Consider the following 22,842-nt stretch of genomic DNA (forward strand, 5'->3'; position numbering starts at 1 on the left):
AGAGTAATAAACTAAAGGAGAATTTAGGGAAAGATTTACTAAAACAACACAGCCTCACTAATTTCCAGTACAGCCACCCTAAGAAACCATTGCACAAAATGACACAAACTAATTAAATCTTCATTTAAAAAATTTAAACCCAACTATTTATCATGACTACTAAGTATATTACAATCCTGAGCACACAGAATCATTACTGGAAACAATAATCATGCAGTGCCGACACGGCAGGATTAAGAATTGAGGGGGCGAATTATCTCTAGCCGAGGCGCTCAGTGGTCTGCACATTAAGTAGGATAAGCATTGTGCCTCCTGCAAGTTGAATAGCGCCGGAGAGTTGGTCTTGGAGCTATTCAGTTCACCTCGCAGTTTAGTCCGACTAGTCTGAAGTAAGTCAGGGAATGCCAGTTCTCGCAACTAAAGCAGGGTGTTTAATAGCGAGAACTGACATTGTCCGTCTAAAGTGCCATCCGCTAGGCTGTTAGAGTCGCGCTATACCAACAAAGAGCCTCGCGGCCGGCAATTTACATGGATTTTTCCTTGCACCATCAGGAGGGTGTGAGAAGAAATCCTTTAGACGCCCTAACAGAATTGAATCGGCCCCACTGACTGCCTACAGTTACTTCTGGTCGGCCTTGTCGCAGCGCCAGGCGTGGGTACTTACAGCTCTTTTTGAAGAGCACACACTGCACCACAGTATCACAAGTTGGGTGGTAAGTGCCAATTGGTAGGTAGCCCCTGGGCCAGCTCCCTGGATCTTGTCTATATTGTGGCCCATTGCCATACCTATTTTTTGGCTTTGTGTGCAGTCCATAGAACATCCATAAACCTTCACTTTCCTATTGATTTAAATCAATAAATTCATATAGTCTGGAGCAGGATGGGAAGTATAGCTTGTGTGTAGCATTGGGCAACAGGAAACTTTGTGCTTCTCTTTAGCCACTTTATTCAACATGTCTAATTGGGATGCAGTCGGCATCCCGGCACACACAATGCCAGCAGTCACAATCCTGGCAGCAGAATCTCCACAGCAGTCAAAATCCATCTCCAGAGTCTCGACTGCTGCAACCCAGATGGTGAGATTAAGGGTTATGCAGTAGGGGGAGGGGTAGTGATAGGCTGTGAGAGGGAAGGGTTAGGTTCAGGCTGCTGGGGTGGGGGGACAGTTAGGGTTAGTCTGTAGGAGAACAGGGTTAGGGTTAGTCTGCGGGAAAGGTGGGTTAGGGGGTAGGGTAAAGGTTAGAATACTTCCCTGCATGCATCAGGATTTCCATCGTCGGGATTACACTGCCAGGATTCTGACCGCCAACATTCTCAACGCCGGGATCGCATACCTAACCCATCTAATTAGCCATTCACATTTGTATCAATCTAGAATTTAATTTGACCAATTATTTGTATGTGGCCAAGTTGACCATTATTCCAGAGAGGAAGCAAACATTGGGTCGTGGAAGAACAAATGCAAGATTCAGACAATAAAAAGATACAGGGTTGTCTGTTGCACTATTAATTTCAGTCTCAATGATGTTCTTCACAAAATCAATGGTATCGTTTGTCACACCATGTACCTGGAAAGAGACATTCTTCAGTCAATATTTGATGCAAACATATTAACGATACACACAGGGCTGGTTCTAGACATTGTGGGGCTCAGGGCGAAAGTTCACAGTTGCACCCCCCCCCAAAAAAAAAATAATACAAAACTTTTTGTAGATGACATTCCTCTACACGCGCTGAAAGCACATGCGATTGCGGAACACCCCCAATTCATCACACTGTGGGGCGTGCCGAGCACTTATTAAGGTTCCCCGAAGCTCTACCCTCGTAGCGAATAATTGCCATGTGCAGCAATGCGCCTTACACTGTAATGCCCTTTATAAATACATTATGCCACATGCAGTAATGCCCTGTATAACACATTATGCCACACACAGTAATGCCCTGTATAACACATTATGCCACATGCAGTAATGCCCTGTATAACACATTATGCCACATGCAGTAATGCCCTGTATAACACATTATGCCACATGCAGTAATTCCCTTTATAATACAGTATCCCCAATTCAAATTACGACACACATTAGTCCCTTATTCATGTTATGACACACAGTGGTGTCCCTTTTACACAATGCCCAAATTAGTGCCCCTTATACACAAGGCCCACAGTACTGAGTAGTAGTGCCCCTAATACAATGCCCACAGTAGTAGTGCCCACATTAGTAGTGCCCCAGTAATAATGCCCCCTATAGTAGTGCCCACAGTAGGAATACCCCCTATAGTAGTGCCCAAAGTTGGAATGCCCCCATTAGTGCCCCCTATAGTAGTGCCCCCAGTAGGAATGCGCCCTTATAAACATGTCCCCAGTAATAATACCCCCTTATAGACATGCCCCCAGTAGTAATGTCCCCTTGTAGACTTGCCCCGACTGCCTTTTTAGCCCACCCCTAGAACCGCCACTGGAGTGGATACACATATTTCAAACTCTCTCTCTACAGTGACCAGATTATTTGGGACTAGTATTTCAGAGGGGAACTATGCAATCCAAAAAATGTCAGAAAAATATTAGTCACAAGTAACAAGCAGTATTGGCAATATGACAGTTTCCAGCAGGAATATGTGAACACTACAGACATACCAACAGTGACCTAAATACATATAATAGCCTCACTGTACAGGCAGGGATCACATTTGTGTGCAGTAAATATCAGTAATGCAGTAGTCACACATGGTTAGTCATGAGGTTTTGCATTTGTACCTGTGGACAGCAACGAAGGGTGTAAGCATCTTGAACTCGATCACAAAATCTGTGACTTTCTAAAAGTATATATAATAAAAAGAAAGGTAAGCAATGTATTCAAAGTCAAAAATTTGTTACACTTCTAATATTGGTCTACTACCATAGCAACTGTTGTTATCCACAACACTGGCCATCTACCTTTACTGTTCGGCAGTGGAATATATCACCCAATAAATACTGTAATGCACTCGGAGCTCCAGCATTGGCATTACATGTTGAATTCCCATTTAAGACATATCAATATTATATTAGTCCTCATAATTGTACGGACAAAGCGACTTTTGCATACATACATGAGAGAAAAGTGTTCTCAAAAGCAGAGGCTATTAGCAGGTACCTATGATCAGGTACTTTTCAATAGAATTATAGTGTCCGGTCAGACAGATTATTAATAATATTATGTTTATTCTATGGAACAATTACACAGTCATCAAAATGTGTAATATAGCAATATTATATTTGTTCAAAAGTGGCTTAAATATATGAAGTATTCAGCATCATCACCTGATGTGATCTACAAATACAATAGACTTTGCAAATTTTACAAAAGGAGCAGCAATAAAATATCAAATAAAAGTACATTTGTATACAAACCAATAGAAAAACAAAAATTCACATATGGAAAAAAAATAGACCAGTGACAAACTCACTGAAAGCAATCAGTGGTCTACAGATTTATAGTTACAATGAGGTGGTCAGGGTGCCTACCGTCCCATGTTTTCCACTACACCCACCCCTCCCCCAGGTAAGTATGGGCCTAATTCTGATGCCAGGTCCTTGAAGTCTGCTTCCAGCGCCTACAATGCTCCCGGTCGCCGCCCCTCAAGCGGCAAAGCATATCAATCATGCTGTGGCTAAGGGGGGACTCGGATCGATCACATAGGATCCTTTCTGCACATGCACAGAATGGGTCCTGTGCAAACACTGGATAGGTACATAAGCCATCAGGTTTATGTGCTTATCAGAATCAGGCCCTATGTCCACGCACCTGTTGGAGCTTGCTGGGCCTTTTAAGATGAGTGTTTGTATATTTGTAGGTATAGACAATACCTTTATTATTCCCTCCAGACTACCTTTTATTATGTGACTATCAACTGCCCAGAGCTAAGTAGCAACAAAAAGTCTAGATTGATGAACATGTATTGCCATGAACAGATACAATGGTTAGTCTACGAAGTATCTAGTGAACTCCACACTTTATAGATTTGAGAAACAATGAAATGTGTTGAATGGAGTTGTGTAAGTAATGGTGCCCACAGACATAGCGATGTGCTCACGATCAGTCGATGTGTACGATTTGTGTACGATTTTCCTTGAAACTCTCCCCGGCAGCTCTGCACACGATCTGCACAGGATTTGGTGTCCAATCTTCATACAATATCTCCTGCATCCAGACTTTCACAGTGCATCGCGTCCTAGATTGTCAGAACTGCCCTACTGCACTGTAGATCTGACGATGCGATGTGCGACCTGCGGGGACGCGCAACGCATCGTGATCATGAGTGGGGACTCACGATTTAGCCATATTTTACACGATCTGTCATTCCAATGTGTCGGCATCGGCCAGATCGGGTAAAATATAGCTATGTGTTTGGGCAGCTTAAAAGTAGCAGCTGTCCAATCTGATGTCAGTTCCCTCACACAACTCCATTTAGCACATTTAGGGGTCTATTTACTAAGCTGTGTTAGGAGATAAAGTGAACGTTGATAAGGTGCCAGCCATTCAGCTCCTAACTTTCATCTCACAGGCTGTGTTTGGAAAATGACAGTTAGGAGCTTAGTAAATAGACCCCTTAAACTTTTCAGCCACTGCAACTTCTATTCAGTGGCTAGCAGTGTAGTGGGAGTAGCAGTAGTAGTGGTGGGACAGTGTCCGAAAAGCAGGTGGTTGGGAGCTATGTTTTTGTGATGCTATTAAAACTAGCTGCGGTTAATTGTACCAAGGCCCTGGACTGATGTACTACTACTTGGTGACTTGAAAAGTGCAACCGTTTACCTGAGGAGACAGCACCCTTACCCTGATATTGCCACTAAATAAATATACACACACTCCTATATATGTCACAAAATGGGGTCCCACTGGACTGAGGACCTTTTAATTAATCTCACGTTTCGCACAGCATAATGGACTTTTTAATCCTTGGCCAAGTCCGAGTATATACACTGAGACATCACCTTTTAATTCATCTCACGTTTCGCACAGCATAATGCACTTTTTAATCCTTGGCCAAGTCCGAGTATATACACTGGGACATCAGCGTATTAAGTGTATTGCTATTTCAAGTCATATAGGTATATTTTGCCCTTGCTATTGCCGGCTATATTATATGTATTGGAAATATAAAAAGTGGATCCAGCCAAATAGCTAATTCAGTCAAGACATTCCATTATATAATCAAGGAAACAGAGACGGGATGTAACAGTTAAATGATTAAGCCTCTGCTGATAGTTCCCTTCTGAGAGGGGAGATTGGGACATCTTGACCTTACTCACTGAGTAAGACTTTTTTGCACCAGATGGGATCTGCCATACACTATATAAGGAGAGCAGTTTTGCAATGGATAACATTCTGCCTTGGAGGATCTGGGTGTACAGGACATCAGCATTAAAAACATCTGGGCCAGGCATCACAGTGCCGCCAGAGGAAACCCTACCAGGTCAGAATCTGTATGAGCCAGTTATCCCAGGCTGTGGGACTCAGGACTGTCTCGCTAACAGTAGTGGTAACACTGCGGGATGATACAGAGATTGTTATCTTGGGATGCTGACTGCAAGAGGCTGCTGGAGGGTACATGCTATTTGCCCTGTACCATGGTGTTGTGCTGTTGGAATAAGGATTTGGGGATAAATTTACTAAAGTGAGAGATTTTAGAAGTGGAGATGTTGACCATAGCAACCAGATTCTGGCTATTATTTTCTCGAAGGTGATAGTTAAATGTTATGTAGAATGTGATTGGTTGCTATGGGCAACATCTCTACTTCTAAAAACTCTCACTTCAGTAAATATACCCCTTATTGTTTATATATTCTGGTTTGCCCAAGTGAATTGAATCCCACGAAGGGTAACCACATCCTAGCTAAGGGTGGTTTCCTCACAATATATATTGGAAATGAGTGGTTCGGTTTTGACTTTGTTCTTTTAACCAAATTAGTATTGTTGGGTTTTTACTCTGTTCTTTTCATCAAACTAGCGCATGTTTGGATTATCAATTAACCAGTAGGTGGGCATACATTTTTTTTTTTTTTACAAACATGTACTAAGAACCTTATTTAAAAAAACATCTTAATTGTTAGTGTTTATTCTTTTTTTCTGCTTGGAACTACAAATTAGGCTGTGTAGTCCAGCCCCCCTTTTCCTCTGTATGTGTATATATAATGTAAACTTAAAGGCGAGACACCTTCTTCCTGGGCTAGCATCCCTCCCACCTGCCCTTAGGTGATTTTAATCAGTAAAGGTCCTTACATTGCAGTCTACATATTGGAATGGGCACTATTATAGGTAAGTCCTGGATAAATTCACATAATGTGTCAGTATTAGGGATGATTAGGGACCCACTTGATGAGGTTCACCTTTACGTGGTAGGTGGGCATATATTTTTAGTCAAACATGTACTAAGAACCTTATTTAAAAACAGTGTTAATTGCTAGAGTGTATTCAATTTTTTTATTATCAGTATTCTTAGTGCTTGGAGAGTGCACCTGCATTTTCTCTTTATTTCTGCATAGTACTACAAGTCTCAGCATGGTAGCACCTCTTATTATGTTTAAATTTAAGGTGTGCAGTCTAGCCCCCCTTTTTCTACAAATTATTAGTAAACACATGTTTAAAGTTATTTATTAATTGGCTATTGGTATACATATAGATATCTGAACATGATTGTATTACATCAGGGATTATGTTTATTTATTAATCAATTACAAGGATACATGTTGCACATTTTTCACTAACATTCCATTTTCATCAAGTCTATGAAATATGTGTGTAGACCCTAAAACTTATATTAGAACACCCTTATAAAGACTAGTTACCTGTAACTGAGGAAGTACAATTGTTCTCTGAAAGACACAAAAGGGAATACTATGGCCTAGCGGACCTATCATTATCAATGTGAACACTTGACGCTGTCAAAACATAATTACTAAGACATTCTTCCCATATAGACATAAGTGGTGCCATGACATAAATCACGTAAAAAATGGAAGGAAACATTTGTTTGTCTGTATGTGTAAGGACTATTTGGTCAATTGTGGGTTCATATACTGAGAAAATAATAATAATAATAATAATAATAATAATAATAATAATAATAATAAAAGATGCAAAACTATATGTATAATATAAATAGAGAATTTAATTGAACTATTTATTGTATCAAAACAAGGTACAAATTAGATGATAAGAATTGCCCAGAACATGGGACAGGGCACACTAATTATTTTCATTTAATTTCTCATATATTATTTAAGTTTTAGAGAAGATTTAGAGGATATGTTGGTTTATGGTGAATGTAAAAACTATTGAATTCAGCATTTCCACCATAAGATATGTGTGGAGAGTTTCATATGGTATGAGCATCACTCAAGATCGAAATGCCTAGCCCATAATGTTAAATCTATATAAATAAAAATAACGGTTGTCTGTCTGTTTGTCCTTTATACACAGCCAGAGTTTTGGATCTAGCTCCACCAAATTTGGCATGGTGATGTAGTTTGACCAGAATTAGGTTTTTGCTTAGGTTTTAACTTAGTCAGGGCCACAGACACAATCCCTAAAAATAGAGACACTCTTACATTACACCGGATCCGGGGCTGGCTCTAGTGGAAATTGGCAGTCTGCCAAAAAAAAACTTATATTCAGAGTTAGTCCTTTTTAAAATGACCATATAGATTAGTCAGTCCTCTGTTTTTGCACGCAACAGCATAACTAGAACTTTTTGCGTTCCACATAGCAAGATCTTAAGAGGTAAAAAAAAAAACACATCCATTTGCCCGCACTCAGAGCCCATTCATGTTATGCCATGCAGAGCCCATTTAGGTTATGCCACACAGTAGTACCCCTTATACACATGAAACCATGCAGTAGTGCCCCTTATAAATTATGCTACACAGTAATGCCCCTTACACACTATACCACACAGTAATGCCCTTTACACATTATGCCACATAGTAGTGCCCCATATAACATATTATTCCACTCAATAGTAGTACCTCTTACACATTATGCCACACAGTAATGCCCCTTACACATTATGATCCCCCCCAAGCAACTCACCTCCCCGTGTCCCTCCAGCAGTCACTCGCCTCCCCCTGTGTGTCATCAGCAGCAAGCAGGTGTTGATTTGGTGTCGGGCGGCAAGCTAATTATAGCTGGTGCACAAGCAGGCAGCGGCAGACATGGACAGACAATGGTGGTGCAATATGAATCTGATTGTTGTCGCGAGCCAATTGGAGCTCCTGGACCGTCAGCCAGTCAGGAGCTGCTACTGCTGATTAGCTGCTGGTCCGCGAGCTCTGATTGCCCCGTGACCGGTGGCACTGTCTCTCCATGTCTGCCTGCCAGTGCGCCAGCTGTAGTCAGCTGGCGGGCCAGTACCAAATCAACACGTTGACACCCAGGCCCCGCTTGGCGGCCTTGACTGTACCGGCCCACCTTGTGTGCGTGACTGGGTGCAGGGGGAGCAGTGGGCTACAGAGGCAGCTCGGACACTATAACAGCTGCACCCCTTACACCCACGGTAGTTACGCCACTGATTGCAAGTATGTTAGTCAACAGTGGGGTCCTTGTCAGAATCAATGAAATGGGGTTATAGGTGAAGACAATGTAAACAAATAAAGCTTGCAGGTGTACTTCAGGGTCCAATCTTCAACTCAGGCAACGCTGGGTATCCCAGCTAGTATTACATATTAAAGAGGCAATTTCTGTTACCTGCTATCTCTGAAGGGTGATGATCAGAATCCAGGAGTGATCTAAAACGAAAGGCCACTTCTATCTGTCCGGGATGAGGACGTAGTTTGTGGATATCTGAAAACAAAATATCATTAATATTGGTCTTTACTGTACCCACGACGACTAGCAGACCAGATAATGACCAACCAGAATCAAAGGCTTTTGTAGTGCCCTTTAGGACTTCCAGTGTGAGGGCAGCAATAATGTCAGCTTGTTTGGCAATCGCAGCAGCTCTCTCCACAGCTTCGCATCCCAGAGATGTGATCATCTGGGTCCCATTGATGAGAGCTAGACCCTGCAGGTAAACAGGGAACAACAGGTATGCTTTACCAAACATGATGCGTGATAATTATGAGTGCAAAGAATTATTAGTCTACAAACTTGGTTAAATACAGAAGTGTGTGACATCTGGCCTTCACCGCACACTAAAAGAGTCAGGGTGTGATACATTATGTGACATTCATTAGGTCAACATGAAAATGTTGACATGTTGTAATGTCGATTCCAGCATGTTGACACTGATAGAATAATAATATATTGTTTGCAATACATCAGTAACTCTAATTGAATTGTTCAGAATAAGTGAACTCAATTTCAATCACTTAAGGGTGCGCTTAGTAAAATCATAAATTATACATTTATTAAAAAGAAAAAAACAACAAAGCATAACATTAATTCACATTCAAATAAAATGAAGATTTCGATTGGATCTTGGAGCAAGAAGGGGTATTTACGACACTTCTGTTTGAGACTCTGGTATACTAACCCTTTGAAAAAACCGTCACATGATGGAGAAACTAGTCAGTGACTTTTTATTATTACCCATCTACTGTTTGACTACAACACTGTTTCCATCTGGGAGGGATTGTGTTCCTGCTTTGAATATCACAGCACAGCGGACCTCACTACAAGTTATGTGGCACTATCCTTTGTGATTCATATCTGCAGCAGGACCAGGAGCCGGATTGCCGATTTTCGCCTGGTTAGGAGACGCTACACAGCGGACGGCTGTTACCGGACCAGTCTTACCCCCCAGATTTCGTGTGAGAATTGTGAGCTGGATAATTATATCGGGACTATGATCTCCATATAAAGACATGCGTGCTGTATTAGCCTATCTTGCCACACCTTGATCCTGATGTTATAAGCTACTCACAAACAAGCTTTTTTGCCATGGCTGCTTTTGGATCACTTGGAGACATAGGCCCTGATTCAGAGCCGGACGCAAGTGGCTGCTCGTTCGCTCCGAGCGATGTTTGCCCAACTGCGCATGCGTACGGATCGTTATACGCATGCGCGAACCACTCAGTGCGGCCGAAATTCATGTGCTCGCAAAATAGCGAATGCCTGCTATTTTGAGTGACATGAGGAGGCGTATGTGGGTGGTAACAGGGGAAGGTGCTTGAAAACGGGGAGTGGAGATCCGATCGCAGGCGTGCTTAAAGGTCAAAACGGGCGTTTTATGGGTGTGCATATTTAAAACAGCAGCGTCATTGACCACGTCACTGGGTTATCTTATAGCCAGAACTGCTCGCAAAATTGTGGTAGCAAAAACCAACCCCAAGAATAGCGAGCAGTTCATACCCTGGTCGATGTACTCGATTAATCTAATAAATAGCGGACATGACGTAGGATGCGAGCGGCCAGGGGGCGTATTTTTCCAAAAAACGAACGCAAGTTTTGTTCGCTCGTTCAGACCTAGAGGCGTGAACAGACCGCAAACAGCGAACGGTTCATTTGAATAGCCAGCCCTTGTTTTAGAACGAACGACCGCAAATAGCGAGTGGCTCTGAATGAGGGCCATTGTTTCAAATTCTAACCCTGTTGCTGCTACAGGCTTTGCGTACCATTGCTACAGTTGTTCATAAGAACACGTTTAAAGCTTATTGCCGCTATAGGCCATATGTAAAATTGCTATAAATCTTCACAAAAAGATAGAGACATTTCATCAAGTCTAATGCATGGCCTAATGCGGCTAAGGACACTAATTAACTGCAGCTCTTAACCTGTTTCAATTTAAAAGTGGACACAATCAAACCAGTGGAAGTATCATTTTTATTACCAGTGACTGGGTAGTTTTTTGAAACATTTATGCTTCATTATATGTGGATTGCAATAATTTTTGTATCCGTTTTATGTCTAAAGTTATGCTTCGTTGTTTCTTTTTAATAAATGTATGATTTATGATTTTACTAAGTGCACCCTTAAGTGATTGAAGTGGAGTTAACTTATTCTGTACTGTTTACATTAATAGTTGGTTAGAGCTATTTTGTGGGTGGCTGCTTTAGATTCATCTGTATACATAGTGGACAACTTGACATTCTATTGCGCCTAGATTTTCTTTGTTTCTAATTGAATTGTTGACATTGTGCCCGATTCATTATCGATCGCAACTGCGACTCCGCACACAAATCGGATGATTGTTGCATACTGCGCATGCATCGCAGTGCACGAACCAGCCACTGCAATAGGACTGCAGTGACTGCGCAGACCCATCGCAGAGTGATTGACAGGAAGTGCCATTTGTGGGAGGTTACGGGGGTGGGGTGGTCGTCGGAAACCCATGGCCTTTGAATGCCGTTGCATGGCCATGCATAAATTATCCACTGTGATACCATATGCAGTACTCACAGCATGCGCTGAGGTTAGCAATTTCTGAGGAAGGTCAGAGCTTGTGCAAGTGTGCGCGAGGCCGCGATGGTACTCGATGTTACCGATTGTTTCGCAGGCTTGCTAATTATTACAGATGTGTGTAAGGTAAGGTGGGTGTACTTATGTAGTGGATTAGCATACTATCGCAGTGAGACTGCGTGCGTAATTACTAGTGCAGTTGCGATCCGTAATGAATCAGGCCCATTGTGACAATATAGATATTCCTATGTTGACATTCTGTCAATTTCGACATTTTGCATGTGTTGACATTCTGAATAGCGAAATGGCAACAGCATACTGTCAATTAAGCACTTTTTATTTACTTTAGCCAATGGCTTTAGGCTACTCCTGAACTATTAGGTGGTAAAATGCATAATAACTTTTGGATTAGCAACTATTCTAAATCATGGTATTCCCCGTTTACAATTAATCACAGAGTACTTACAACCATACTGACAATTAGAGCTAAGAAGTGGAAATGCTGGGAACACACTGACCAAATATTCTGAGAAAAAGAGTATTAAAAAGTTGCAGATTTTCTTTAGAAAAAAAAAAAAAAATCTTATTAGCTAAAGTGTCAAAGCAGTAAAATACAATTTCTAAGAGACCTGATCACATTTTATTGTATAGTCTATATACGATCACTTGAAATAGCTAATTTGTAGTTTATCACCATGCTTCTCAACCTTTTCATAATCAATGCACATTCAATTTTACATTTGAAATTCAATCAATCAATGATGAGCATTTTAGGTGTATGTAATAAAAATATATTGACTTTACATATACTTTGTAATGAAATGCTGCTTTTATTTGTGGTTGCAGTTTTGTCAAACACAATTTTTACATTTACGCTAGAGACCTCTCTTATTGGGGAACACAGGAACCTGGAGTATAGAGCCTCTATTAGAACTTATTTTAAATTAATTTCAAAATGTATTTTGATAGAACTGAAAGAAACTAAAAGAAAAACAAACAACTTTATCCTTAAAAATCCTTAATTTAAGAAAACTTAACAACTTAGAGCTTGAATGTGTAGGTGTGCAGCGTCTCCCAAATGGTTTCACAGAAATGGATTTAAAGTAAGTAATGAAAACCCTTTTTTCTCCGTAATCCTCTGGGTTACACTGAGGAGGTCCCAAAACTGTCCCTTTGACTGGGTAAGATCAGAGTTGGATAGGGCAGCGCCTTACTCCCAAAACTAGCATCCTTTTATTTTTGCAAACACTTGAAAATTGTTGTAAAGGTATGTACCGATGTTCACATGGCTGCCTGACAATACTGGGCTGAGCTCCATGCTGCACACTCCCATGAGTTGCTCACCAATCTGGTAGAATGAGGCTGTACATTTTATGGAACAGGATTTCCCAATCCAATGTAAACTATCCCAATCCAATTGTAGCTATCACAGCGGACCAGAAGCTCATCCAATTCTAGCGCCCTTGCAACACAATATCCAAAGCCCTAAGGACATTGAAGGAGTCAAGAGATACTTCTTCCTTTGTAAACTGATTATGCTCTAATGTCAGAATTACAATGTCTTCATTTTTATGGAATTTGGAAACAAACCACCTTATGTTCAAAAGATGATTTTATATCATGTACTGTCCTATTAAAATGAAAGTTTAGATATAGGATAGAACTCCCAGTTTAGACCTCCTCCAGGCCATTGACATGATAATTTTTTTTTCCAGTCAAGCGGTTCAAAAGGAGACTGTTGTTATGCCCTCAACACTTAATTCAAGTACCAAGAGACTAGTGGGGGACTGAAAGTCGGTTGCAAATGTGCCAAACCCTGAAAAAAAATGTCTGCACTTTTGGAATGAGCTACCTCACAAGTGCTGTCCTCTTCTTGAAGAAAACAGAGAGCAGAAATCTGAACCTTTATGGAACTCAAGTTTAATATATTATCCAAACCATCCTATAAAAAAAAAATAGATATGTATTTTAGATCTTATCATAATTCTTCACCGAAACAGGTTTCTTGTTCTGAGCATGGCTTTTTCTTCTTTTTCTTAAGGACAATGGCTTCAACTGCCACACCGTTGATGCTAGTTGCAATTATTATACCACAACTGCCTTGGCCATTGTGATGCTACTAACAGCACCCGGTCCTTTTCCCCATTTTAAATTTTTTTTTTTAGGAAAAAGGTGCATTAGATTAAATTTCACAGTCACTGCTTCAAATCCCCCATCACTGAGCAGAAGCATTCCACTTTGGAGTCCAATGTGATACCATCATATCAACATGTGGTCCATCTATCCACAATTTGTTGGAAGATGTCAGTGCCACTCTATGGGCTGTTCTGCTCAGAACAAGATCCGGTCTTCCTTCATTGCAATGGAACTTTTTGTTCCCACCTGAAAGTTGATATATGCCACCACGGTAGCATTGCTTGACTAAGTCAGTATGAATTATATCCACCAGGCTGCTGGTGGAGCCTAACAAAAAAACCCTGTCTTGTGGGAACTAAAAAAAAAAATAATAAAGTTTTCCCTGCAGGGTGGGAATGTACATGAGGGACAAGCCTACAGTATAAGAAAATTATGCTTACCATTAATTTGATTTTGTAGCCCTTATAATGGATTACCCTCCTTATTCATCTCTGTAGAGACAAGTAAAGAAATACACTTGGAGGGTATAGAAGGTAGCTTCTCCTTCCTTCTGGTGTCTTTGAGAAACTTCACAAACTGTCCTACGAAACACAGAAACATAGAACAAGGGTCGGAATATTGGGTACAAATGAACGAAGTATAAAGCTCTTATTTCATTTTCATATACGCTTTGGCAGTCCTTATAATGGGATGTACCACAGTATAATCAATAGAATTGATTTAATAACAATAACACTGATAGTGCATAACTGAATTTTTATTGGATAACTTTCTTCTAAACTGTGTATAATTAGAGGATGTGACATCCAAAGGATTATGTCTGGTAAAGAAATGAAGTGAGAACCGTCCAGCTGTGTTACAGAGATCGCTGTAGCCTGAACATTGCGTGCCCATTAATTTGCCACTGCTCTTGTAGAATGTGTTTTTAATATTTCAGGCACTTCATATCCATTCCCCTTATAAGTCTGTAAGGACACATCTAATCCATTTTGCCAGAGTAGGTTTATATGGAGCATATCCTTAAAGGGAACCTTGTGTAAGGATAAATAGTTGTTCTTTCTTCATGAATTCATATCTCCTGGAAAGGTAAACAGACGGGAACTAACAAGATCTAGAGCAGGGGTGGGGAACCTTTTTTCTGTTGAGGGCCATTTTGATATATATATAACATTATTCGCGAACCCTGTTCAGGACACGCCCCAGTGTGACATCACAGTGGGTGGGGCCACAATCACCAGTGATTACAGCAATGCCCAAAGGGCAGCGGTGTGACGCTCCAGGCGGCACAGCTGCATTGATTCAGATGAGGCTAGCAGAAAAAGCTCAGAGGGCCAGACCAAATGATTCTGAGAGCCTTATACGGCCCCTGGGCCTGAGGTTCCCCACCCCTGATCTAGAGTATGTAATCGTTCTTCCTTTTTAGTTGTTGGTTGTGGACAGAGATGGTAGTAGTGAGGCTAATCCAATGATCACCGTGATCCCGGGATTTGAGGCCACAAATGCCAGGATCTGAATCCCAGGATTGGACTTCCAATTCCTGGATTTATGCATTTGAATTCCAGGCAGCGGTACTGAATTGTGCAGCAGCTGCATGAAGAATTTAGCCGAGTCAGAGTGAGCTGCTCAGCGGGCATGCAGTGCATTCAACAGGCTGTAAGGCTGAGTGGGAGTGATGTCAGAGATCACACTGCACAGTCCAATGCCAGCCTGCCCCCTCAACAGGAGGAGAAGACTGGCGGTGAGCTTCCTGCTGCTTGTCACTGAGCAGTGCACTTACTGCTCACTGAGGCAGCGAGTGACACTGGAGACGGGTACACTACCACAGGAAGTTGCGCTGCCTGCCGTGTAGTGGTGTCACTGGTGTGAGTCGGTGCCCTGCCGTGGCTCAGCAGGCTGCTACAAGTCTAAGTCAGTAAGATGGTCCTGCTGCCAGCGGCCTGCCTGAACTTGGAGTCTGAGTGTGCTGTGCGACTAGTGCTGCCTGGAGTGGACTCTGGAGTCCATGAATTTTTTTTTTCTTACTGTGGTGCTGCTGGGTTACCTGGGGAGGGGGCATGAAATTAGTTATTTTATTCAAGTAGTGGGTAGTTCTATTTTTCTTGGACTGGGCATTGATGTCTGATTTATGTTATTTTATTCCTGGGAATACTGTGTGGGGACTGGCCTGGCTGGGGGGGCATAGAAATGATTTTATTTCTGTGGGGGGCTGGGGGCAGGGGCCCTAAAAGTTTTATTTTTTTCTGTGTGCCAGAAGCACAGGCCAACAGGAAAAAACAACATTCAGCCCCCCTCCCACATATACACACCACAGGAATAAAACATGGGGGGCATGAAAGTTTTATTTTAATAATATTTTCATTGCTCAACTCGGGATTGAGATTTATTCAATCCTGAATGCATGGATTGAAAAAATGAGGCAGTATTGGCTTCCCTTAGGAAAGCAAAGGAAAAACTCCTGCACTGATAATGGTCACTCTCTAATCGTCTGTGGAATGACAACATAATATTCAAATAGGTGACCTATAGCAGTAATTGGGAAATTGTTGTATTATCATCTAATATCTATTTCTTAATTCCAATCAAAGAAAAAGTAGGGGTTTCCTTTACTCAGTGCTCTTTACTCCTATTGTCATACAGTTTTAAGGGGTCTATTTACTAAGCAGTGTTAGGAGACAGAGTGAAAAGTGATAAGAAAGTGAAAAGGTGCCAGCCAATCAGCTCCCAACTGTCATTTTTCAAACACAGCCTGTGAGATGACAGTTGGGAGCTGATTGGCTGGTACCTCAAGCACTGCGTTCGCATCCGATGGTGCTCGATGTAGCAATGTTTTAATACACTTCCTGGAGATGACGTGTTGCTGGAGGGCGGCTCTGCCTGTGCGATTGGGCGTACGCATACACAAAGTGGCCGCTCGCTAAGACATGGTGGGCGTGCTTATGCCATGGCGAGCGATCGCTTCCCGTGGTGTCACTTTGAAAAATTTGCATACGCATCTAGCGATGCTTGCGGTAGGGTAGCTTTACCCTATCGCAAGCAGTGCGAGGAAATAAGTGTAATAAAATGGCAAGTGGTGTGTACTATGACGCTGCCTGTTAATTATGCATGCCTCTAAAACGGCGTTGAAACACCCAGGCACGCCTGCGTTTGCATCTCCAACCCCCCATTATTAGTGTCCTGCCCCTGTTACCCACAAACGGTCTCTCCTGTCACTCATTACCCTGGGCTGCCTTTGCTGGGCGAGCGAGAGGGTTGCGAACGCAGAGTGTAGTTCGCGCACGCACAGAACAAAGCGTGCGCATGCGCAGAACATTGGGCCACTTGCGAATGCACAGCGTGAGCGAGCGGCTCTGAATCAGGCCCTTAGTACGAGGACATGTCCTTTTCACAGCTTTAAACACTTAACTGCCAATTTTTTTTACCCAAAAAACACTTCAAAATTGTCAGGTTTTTTTTGAATGATTGAATTAGGTCAAGAACATCTATTTAATACTTATCCAACACGACTTTATTAAAAAAAGAAAATCATATATATATATATTTTTTTTTTAAATACTTAACAGTAACATAGTCCGATATATCGATTACCGATATAGTAAAAAACTAATGATGTTTGGAACATCACGACCATTGCTACTTTGGTTTACCCAGCAGTTGCCAGGGACACACTGGGAAGCTGAGGGGTGTTGATTTACATTTCCCCTGCAGCTACAAGGTGGGGGGGGTTCAGCCAAACTGACTGATCAGCAGTGATTGGCAGCATGGCAGATACTGGGGGAGCGTGTAGGGATGCAGAGGAACCGATGGGGTCCCTCTGCTAGTGGCAGCTGCCGTTAGATTATCTTCAGGCAGCTGCCCAATGTGCGTTTCTGACAGGTCCCATAGTTTGTACCTATGTCAGTTAATACACTGCCTGGTGTGGTGGCAAATGATGCGACCATGCCAGGCAAGTGTTTAAAGAATCAGAAAATAAGATATTTTGATACCAATTTGGTATCTAGAAGAGTAGAAGTACACTGACTGCAGATACTTGAACTTTTAGAAAAGAAAGAGCCAGTCACTTGTCCATGCCAAAATGACTCTGGCAAATTAATCCTCATCAAGTTTAGATTTACTCCACAAACTGAATGCTTTTCAGATTTTGTAATAAACAATGGAAGATATACTTCTGTAAGCATGGAAAAATAAATCAGTCACTTTATTGATGACCCTAAAAACCGTTCAATCTCCATACCATCATTTGAATCGAAAACTGAACCTAGATGCAGAGATTCTGATGGGCATGACAGTGGCAAGGTTGTTCCAGAAGCATTCTACTAGCCACTGCAAATCACAGACAATGATGCCAAAATGGAGGTGTTGTAGTGATCTCCACAGATTCACATGCTAAAGAAACTCAGGAATGAGTTATGGGAGGAAAAACACACGTGAATTAGAAACTCCATGGTCCTGACATGCAATTTTGCCACTGCTCCGATACCTCTGTGATGGTAGCACAATGAAATACTTTGGAGTTCCAATTGATTGCCATATAGATCTGAGGCAGATTAAATTACTAAACTGTCTCACGGAGAGAACAATGCTCCTGAATGGATTTTGCAGAAATAATTCACTATGGTATTTTCTTGCCTGCAACTATATGAGGGGTACAGGGACAGACTGGGACTGCTAAGCAGCCCTGGCAGTCCACCTGCGTGCCAGCAAAAGGGGTGTGGCCTCGCATCAAAAGGAATGTGGGCTCGCCTCACGGGGTCGTGCCACGAGTCACAGGGGCTGGTCTTGCGGCACGTCCCCGTCTTTCGGCCTCCCCGGCGGAGCAGCTTGGCCGTGGTTTGACACCGGACAGGCCCATCTGGCCATCGGCCCTTCTGGTATTTGCTAGAAGGGCCAGATGGGCAGTCCGACCATGCGAGGGTGCATGAATATGAAGCACCAAAATGGACATTATACTGTTCTGATTGCGGTTACATCCTTGTTTTACTTCTGGTGCCTCCTTGCTGAATTACAACGGTAACCATTGTTCGCTTATTGTTATCTTTTATTTCTAGGACACTAAGTGTTCCAGAACCGGCCCTAACCAATTTGGTGCCCTAAGCAAGATTTTGTCTGGTGCCCCTTAGCAGATAATCTCACCACCAAGTTTAATGTTGCATTTTAATATGAAAATTTGCTCTCCAATGAATTCCTTAGTATTTCCTTTCAAAGCCAACCAATTTGAATATAAATTAATTTACTGTAGATTAACACTACTATTCTCCCCCCACAGCACCCCTCTCTGCAAAGTGCCCATCACCCCCTCACCCAGCACCCCTCTCCCAGCACAGCACCCATCACCCCTCACACAGCAGTCCTCATCCAGCACTCCTCTCCCCTCGCTGCACAGCACCCATCAGCTCTCATCCAGCACAGCAGCCCCTCCCAGCACAGCACCCATCACCTGGGCTGGCTGTGCACAGCACCACTCACACAGCATCCCTCTCCCTGCTCAGCACCCCTCATCCAGCATCCCTCATCCAGCACAACACCCATAACCCCCCACCCAAAACTCCTTATCCAGCACCCCTATCCCAGTACAGCACCCATCACACAGCATCCCTCATCCAGCACCCCTATCCCAGCACAGCACCCCTTTCCCAAAACAGCACCCATCATCTGGCTGGCTGTGCACCATGTCTGGGCCAGCAGGTCCACCCAGAACTGCGCTTTGTGGGAGTGGCTGGCACTGGCAGACTGCAGGGAGAGGAGTCAGTGAGGGTGCTCTGCCTGCTTGACTCCACACAACCCCATGGGAGGAGGAGCTGCTGCGGCTGGGCATGTGCAACAGCCCTCGTCCAGTGGCCATTTTTGTTGTTACCCACTGCCCCCACTGATTGTCTCTGCTCCCCACCCTGTTTTTAGCTGGCCGATCAGAGCTGAGAGCTCCAATTGCGGTAGCCGCCAGTAAGGGGGAGAAAGAGAGGAGAAAGAGGAAAGAGAAAGAGGAAAGAGAAAGAGAGAAAGAGAAAAAGAGAAAAAGAGAAAAAGAGAGAGAGATCCAGCTGCCCACATCCAGCAGGTCCCCACAGCGTCCAAACCTCCGCTGTCACCAGCCCTAGGTGTACCAAATGCCCTAGGCATTTGCCTAGTTTTCCTCTGCCTAGGGCCGGCTCTGGTTCCATTGAGACATACTGTACAGCAAATTACAGAAATACAAATGTGACCAAATTAGACAGTAACAGACAAATCCACACTTACATGTATACCAGCTGCAAATTACATAATTATATGGAGAAATCAAAGGTGAGAGGGCCCTGCTCACGAGAGCTTACATTCTGTTATCTGAAAATCTTGAGATGTTTGTGTAGTAAGAAAGTTTGAAAGTGTAAAACAGCTTTCCAGTCAGCTCTCAACTCCAAAATGTTGGTGTATTTCGCTGGGATATCATGCGCCTTGCACCACCTTTGTAAATCGATGAGTGCCGCATCGTGTTCAGTTGTATTCTACCGCAAGAGCTTTCCATTCTAGTTCTGAAAGGGACATCCCTTGATTTTGTAACCTTGGATTATGTTCAGGTGAGAGATTCTATGGTGACCCTTTGATGATATGAAGCAAAGAGACAGGATTGCGATTCCATTGGTTCAGTAAATTTACAGTAATTGAGGGTCCCATATATACTACCTTGACCACATATTATTACAATTAATCATTAACAGCTGACCGGCAATGCTCAGCTGAGAGGCAAGAACAAGGTACCAGGAGAAGGGAGGCGATAAAAAAAACACCCCTGGGGTATTTAAGCTTTTTTTTTTTTTTTTTAAATTCTTCCAATCTCTACTTGGCTGAATAAGGACTGAGTGGTCAGGGAGTATGGAAATTAAAATTTTAAATGATTTCAAGTGTCAAAAGCCCTAGAGGAGATCTATACTCCAGGTGGTTCCAGTGATGATAGAGAAAAGGTTTTGGTGATTCATTGTTGTGGAATGTATCCTGAAGTCATAATAATATTATATTATTATTAATAATAATAATATTATTATTACCAGTTTTTTTATATAGTGCACACATATTCCGCAGTGCTTTACAGAGAATATTTTGCCATTCACATCAATCCCTGCCCCAGTGGAGCTTACAATCTATATTCCCTACAACATGCAACATGTACACACACATACTTATACACTAGGGTTAATTTGTTTGGGGAGCCAATTAACCTACCAGTATATTTTTGGAGTGTGGTAGGACACCGGAGTACCCGGAGGAAACCCACGCAAGCACAGGGAGAATATACAAACTCCACACAGGTAGGGCCGTGATGGGAATCAAACCCATGACCTCAGTGCTGTGAGGCAGTAATGCTAACCATTACACCATCTGTGCTGCCCCTCAGCTGAGAGGCAAGAATAAGGTACCAGGAGAAGGGAGGCGATAGCTTAAATACCCCCAGGGGTGTTTTTAAAAAAAAAAAAAATTCTTCCAATCTCTACTTGGCTGAATAAGGACTGAGTGGTCAGGGAGTATGGAAATTAAAATTTTAAATGATTTCAAGTGTCAAAAGCCCTAGAGGAGACTCTATACTCCAGGTTCCAGTGATGATAGAGAAAAGGTCTTGGTGATTCATTGTTGTGGAATGTGTCCTAAAGCCTTGGTGCCAGTTCAATAGAATTCGGGCTCAGAGAATATGGTGCCTATGTATGCATGTCTGTATCTACACTGTGCTGCCCCTAGTACTGGCATTGAACTGCATTTGACCATTTAGTAACATGCAACATGGACAGACCAATTTAAGTTGCGGCACCATTTAAACAACCTAGTAGGCCCTGGTTAAGACAGAATTGGCTGAATAGAACGATTACAAACAATTTTGTTACAATATTGTAGTAATTTATGTATATTGTGGTATGAACTAAACATTTAATAGAACAATTCCATTTATCAAAATACTTTACTCAATGCATCACCAGAATTTCCACTTTATACCAATAGTAAAGGATACCATGTCAGTGCAGCAGATATAATAAGGCTTCAATAACCTGGCAAACCCACACGTCAGAAAAGGTATTTAGATTATGCCAGGGTTACCCCTGTGTGCACATGAGAAGTGGCACATCTATAAATATGTGAGTGAATATTGTTAAGCAGGACTATGCAGTTGTTAAGTTGTTATAAGTCTGATACTGTCGTTAGAACAGCAACCCACTTAGGCTTTCATCTGACCATAAAGGCGCATGTATGCACATTGCTTTTTGAAATATGGGATCTAAATAAAGCTTCATAAAATAGGAATGATTCAGGAGGGGATGGGTCCGGGATGCCGGGGTTCGGGATCCCGGCTGACAGAATCCCGACAGGGTTAGGATAGGATACAGACACCTGTCTTCTGAGGGCATAGGTGGCTTGCAGGCCCTCAGCCATTCACTTCAAATTTCCATCCCACTTTGGCAGTCACTTTTATGGGGATGACTCAATTAGCCGAAAATTGCTTAACGTGGCTGAAAAACTCACGGCCGTGACTCTTTGCTATTCAATTAGAGAATATGATAAATTAACATGGGTTTCAATGGGAGTTTGTGCAGATTTTAATTTGCAGCCCAAGTATGTAAAAAGTATGGGGAAATATTTTTAGATAAAAATATCAGGACTCAATGCAGAACATCTGGCACAATACTCCTAATGAACATTCAAGCACTTGGAGGCATTTTATTAGCATAATTTGGCCAATAAAGATACATCATTTTTCAGGTGATTTTCTGTAAAAAGCTAAACAATGGGTTTAATTTTTAGGACATTCACTTTGCCAGGGGTGCCCAGACCTCTAGTTACTGTTTAGATATAACACTCTAGAATGCAATGCTGTAAGAGTCCCTCTCTATACCCACAACTGAAGCAGTGTATACTTGGTCTTTCAGATACTATACTGGCACATTATAACCATTTCAGTATTTCTACAACAAAAACAAACATTCTAAAAGAGATTTCTTCTGATATAATAATTGGATTTGTCTTCAAGACTTGTTATTGTATTAGTTCCTAGCAAAATTACCTCTTTTGGTTTTAAAGACACGGGTCTTAGTCCATGAGCTTCAAGAACCTGCATAACAATACAGAAAAAGGTAATTTATAGATATGAAAAGGGATTGAAATCATAATCACATTTCCCGAGTTGTGTACAAAAGCCATCAAACCTTTACAAACCTCTTTCCAAATGTACAATGGCAAACACCATCTTCTCTGACCTTTACCCTGATCTTCCAGCAAATAGGGGAGGAGAGATCGCATATACTATACCTAGATTTGAATTTACTACTGCATTAAAAATGCTAATTTACGATAACAGAGCCACAAAAGTCTAACA

General features: G+C 42.1%; 1 protein-coding gene across 5 annotated transcripts in view; it reads right to left on the minus strand.

Moving 5' to 3' along the window:
- Nucleotides 1–22,842, minus strand: part of HAL (histidine ammonia-lyase) — a 59,171-nt gene that overhangs the window by 18,447 nt on the left and 17,882 nt on the right. For all 5 annotated transcript variants that reach the window (XM_088454594.1, XM_088454595.1, XM_088454591.1 and 2 more), the window contains 5 exons: nt 22,531–22,578; nt 8,895–9,042; nt 8,727–8,822; nt 2,759–2,817; nt 1,488–1,568 (listed from right to left, as the gene is read on the minus strand). In XM_088454594.1, the coding sequence (XP_088310720.1) occupies nt 1,488–1,568; nt 2,759–2,817; nt 8,727–8,822; nt 8,895–9,042; nt 22,531–22,578 (432 nt within the window). The remainder of the gene's footprint in view (nt 1–1,487; nt 1,569–2,758; nt 2,818–8,726; nt 8,823–8,894; nt 9,043–22,530; nt 22,579–22,842) is intronic.

The sequence above is a fragment of the Taudactylus pleione genome, unplaced genomic scaffold (assembly GCF_031769625.1).
Source record: "Taudactylus pleione unplaced genomic scaffold, aTauple2 ptg000040l, whole genome shotgun sequence".
Classification (NCBI taxonomy): domain Eukaryota; kingdom Metazoa; phylum Chordata; class Amphibia; order Anura; family Myobatrachidae; genus Taudactylus; species Taudactylus pleione.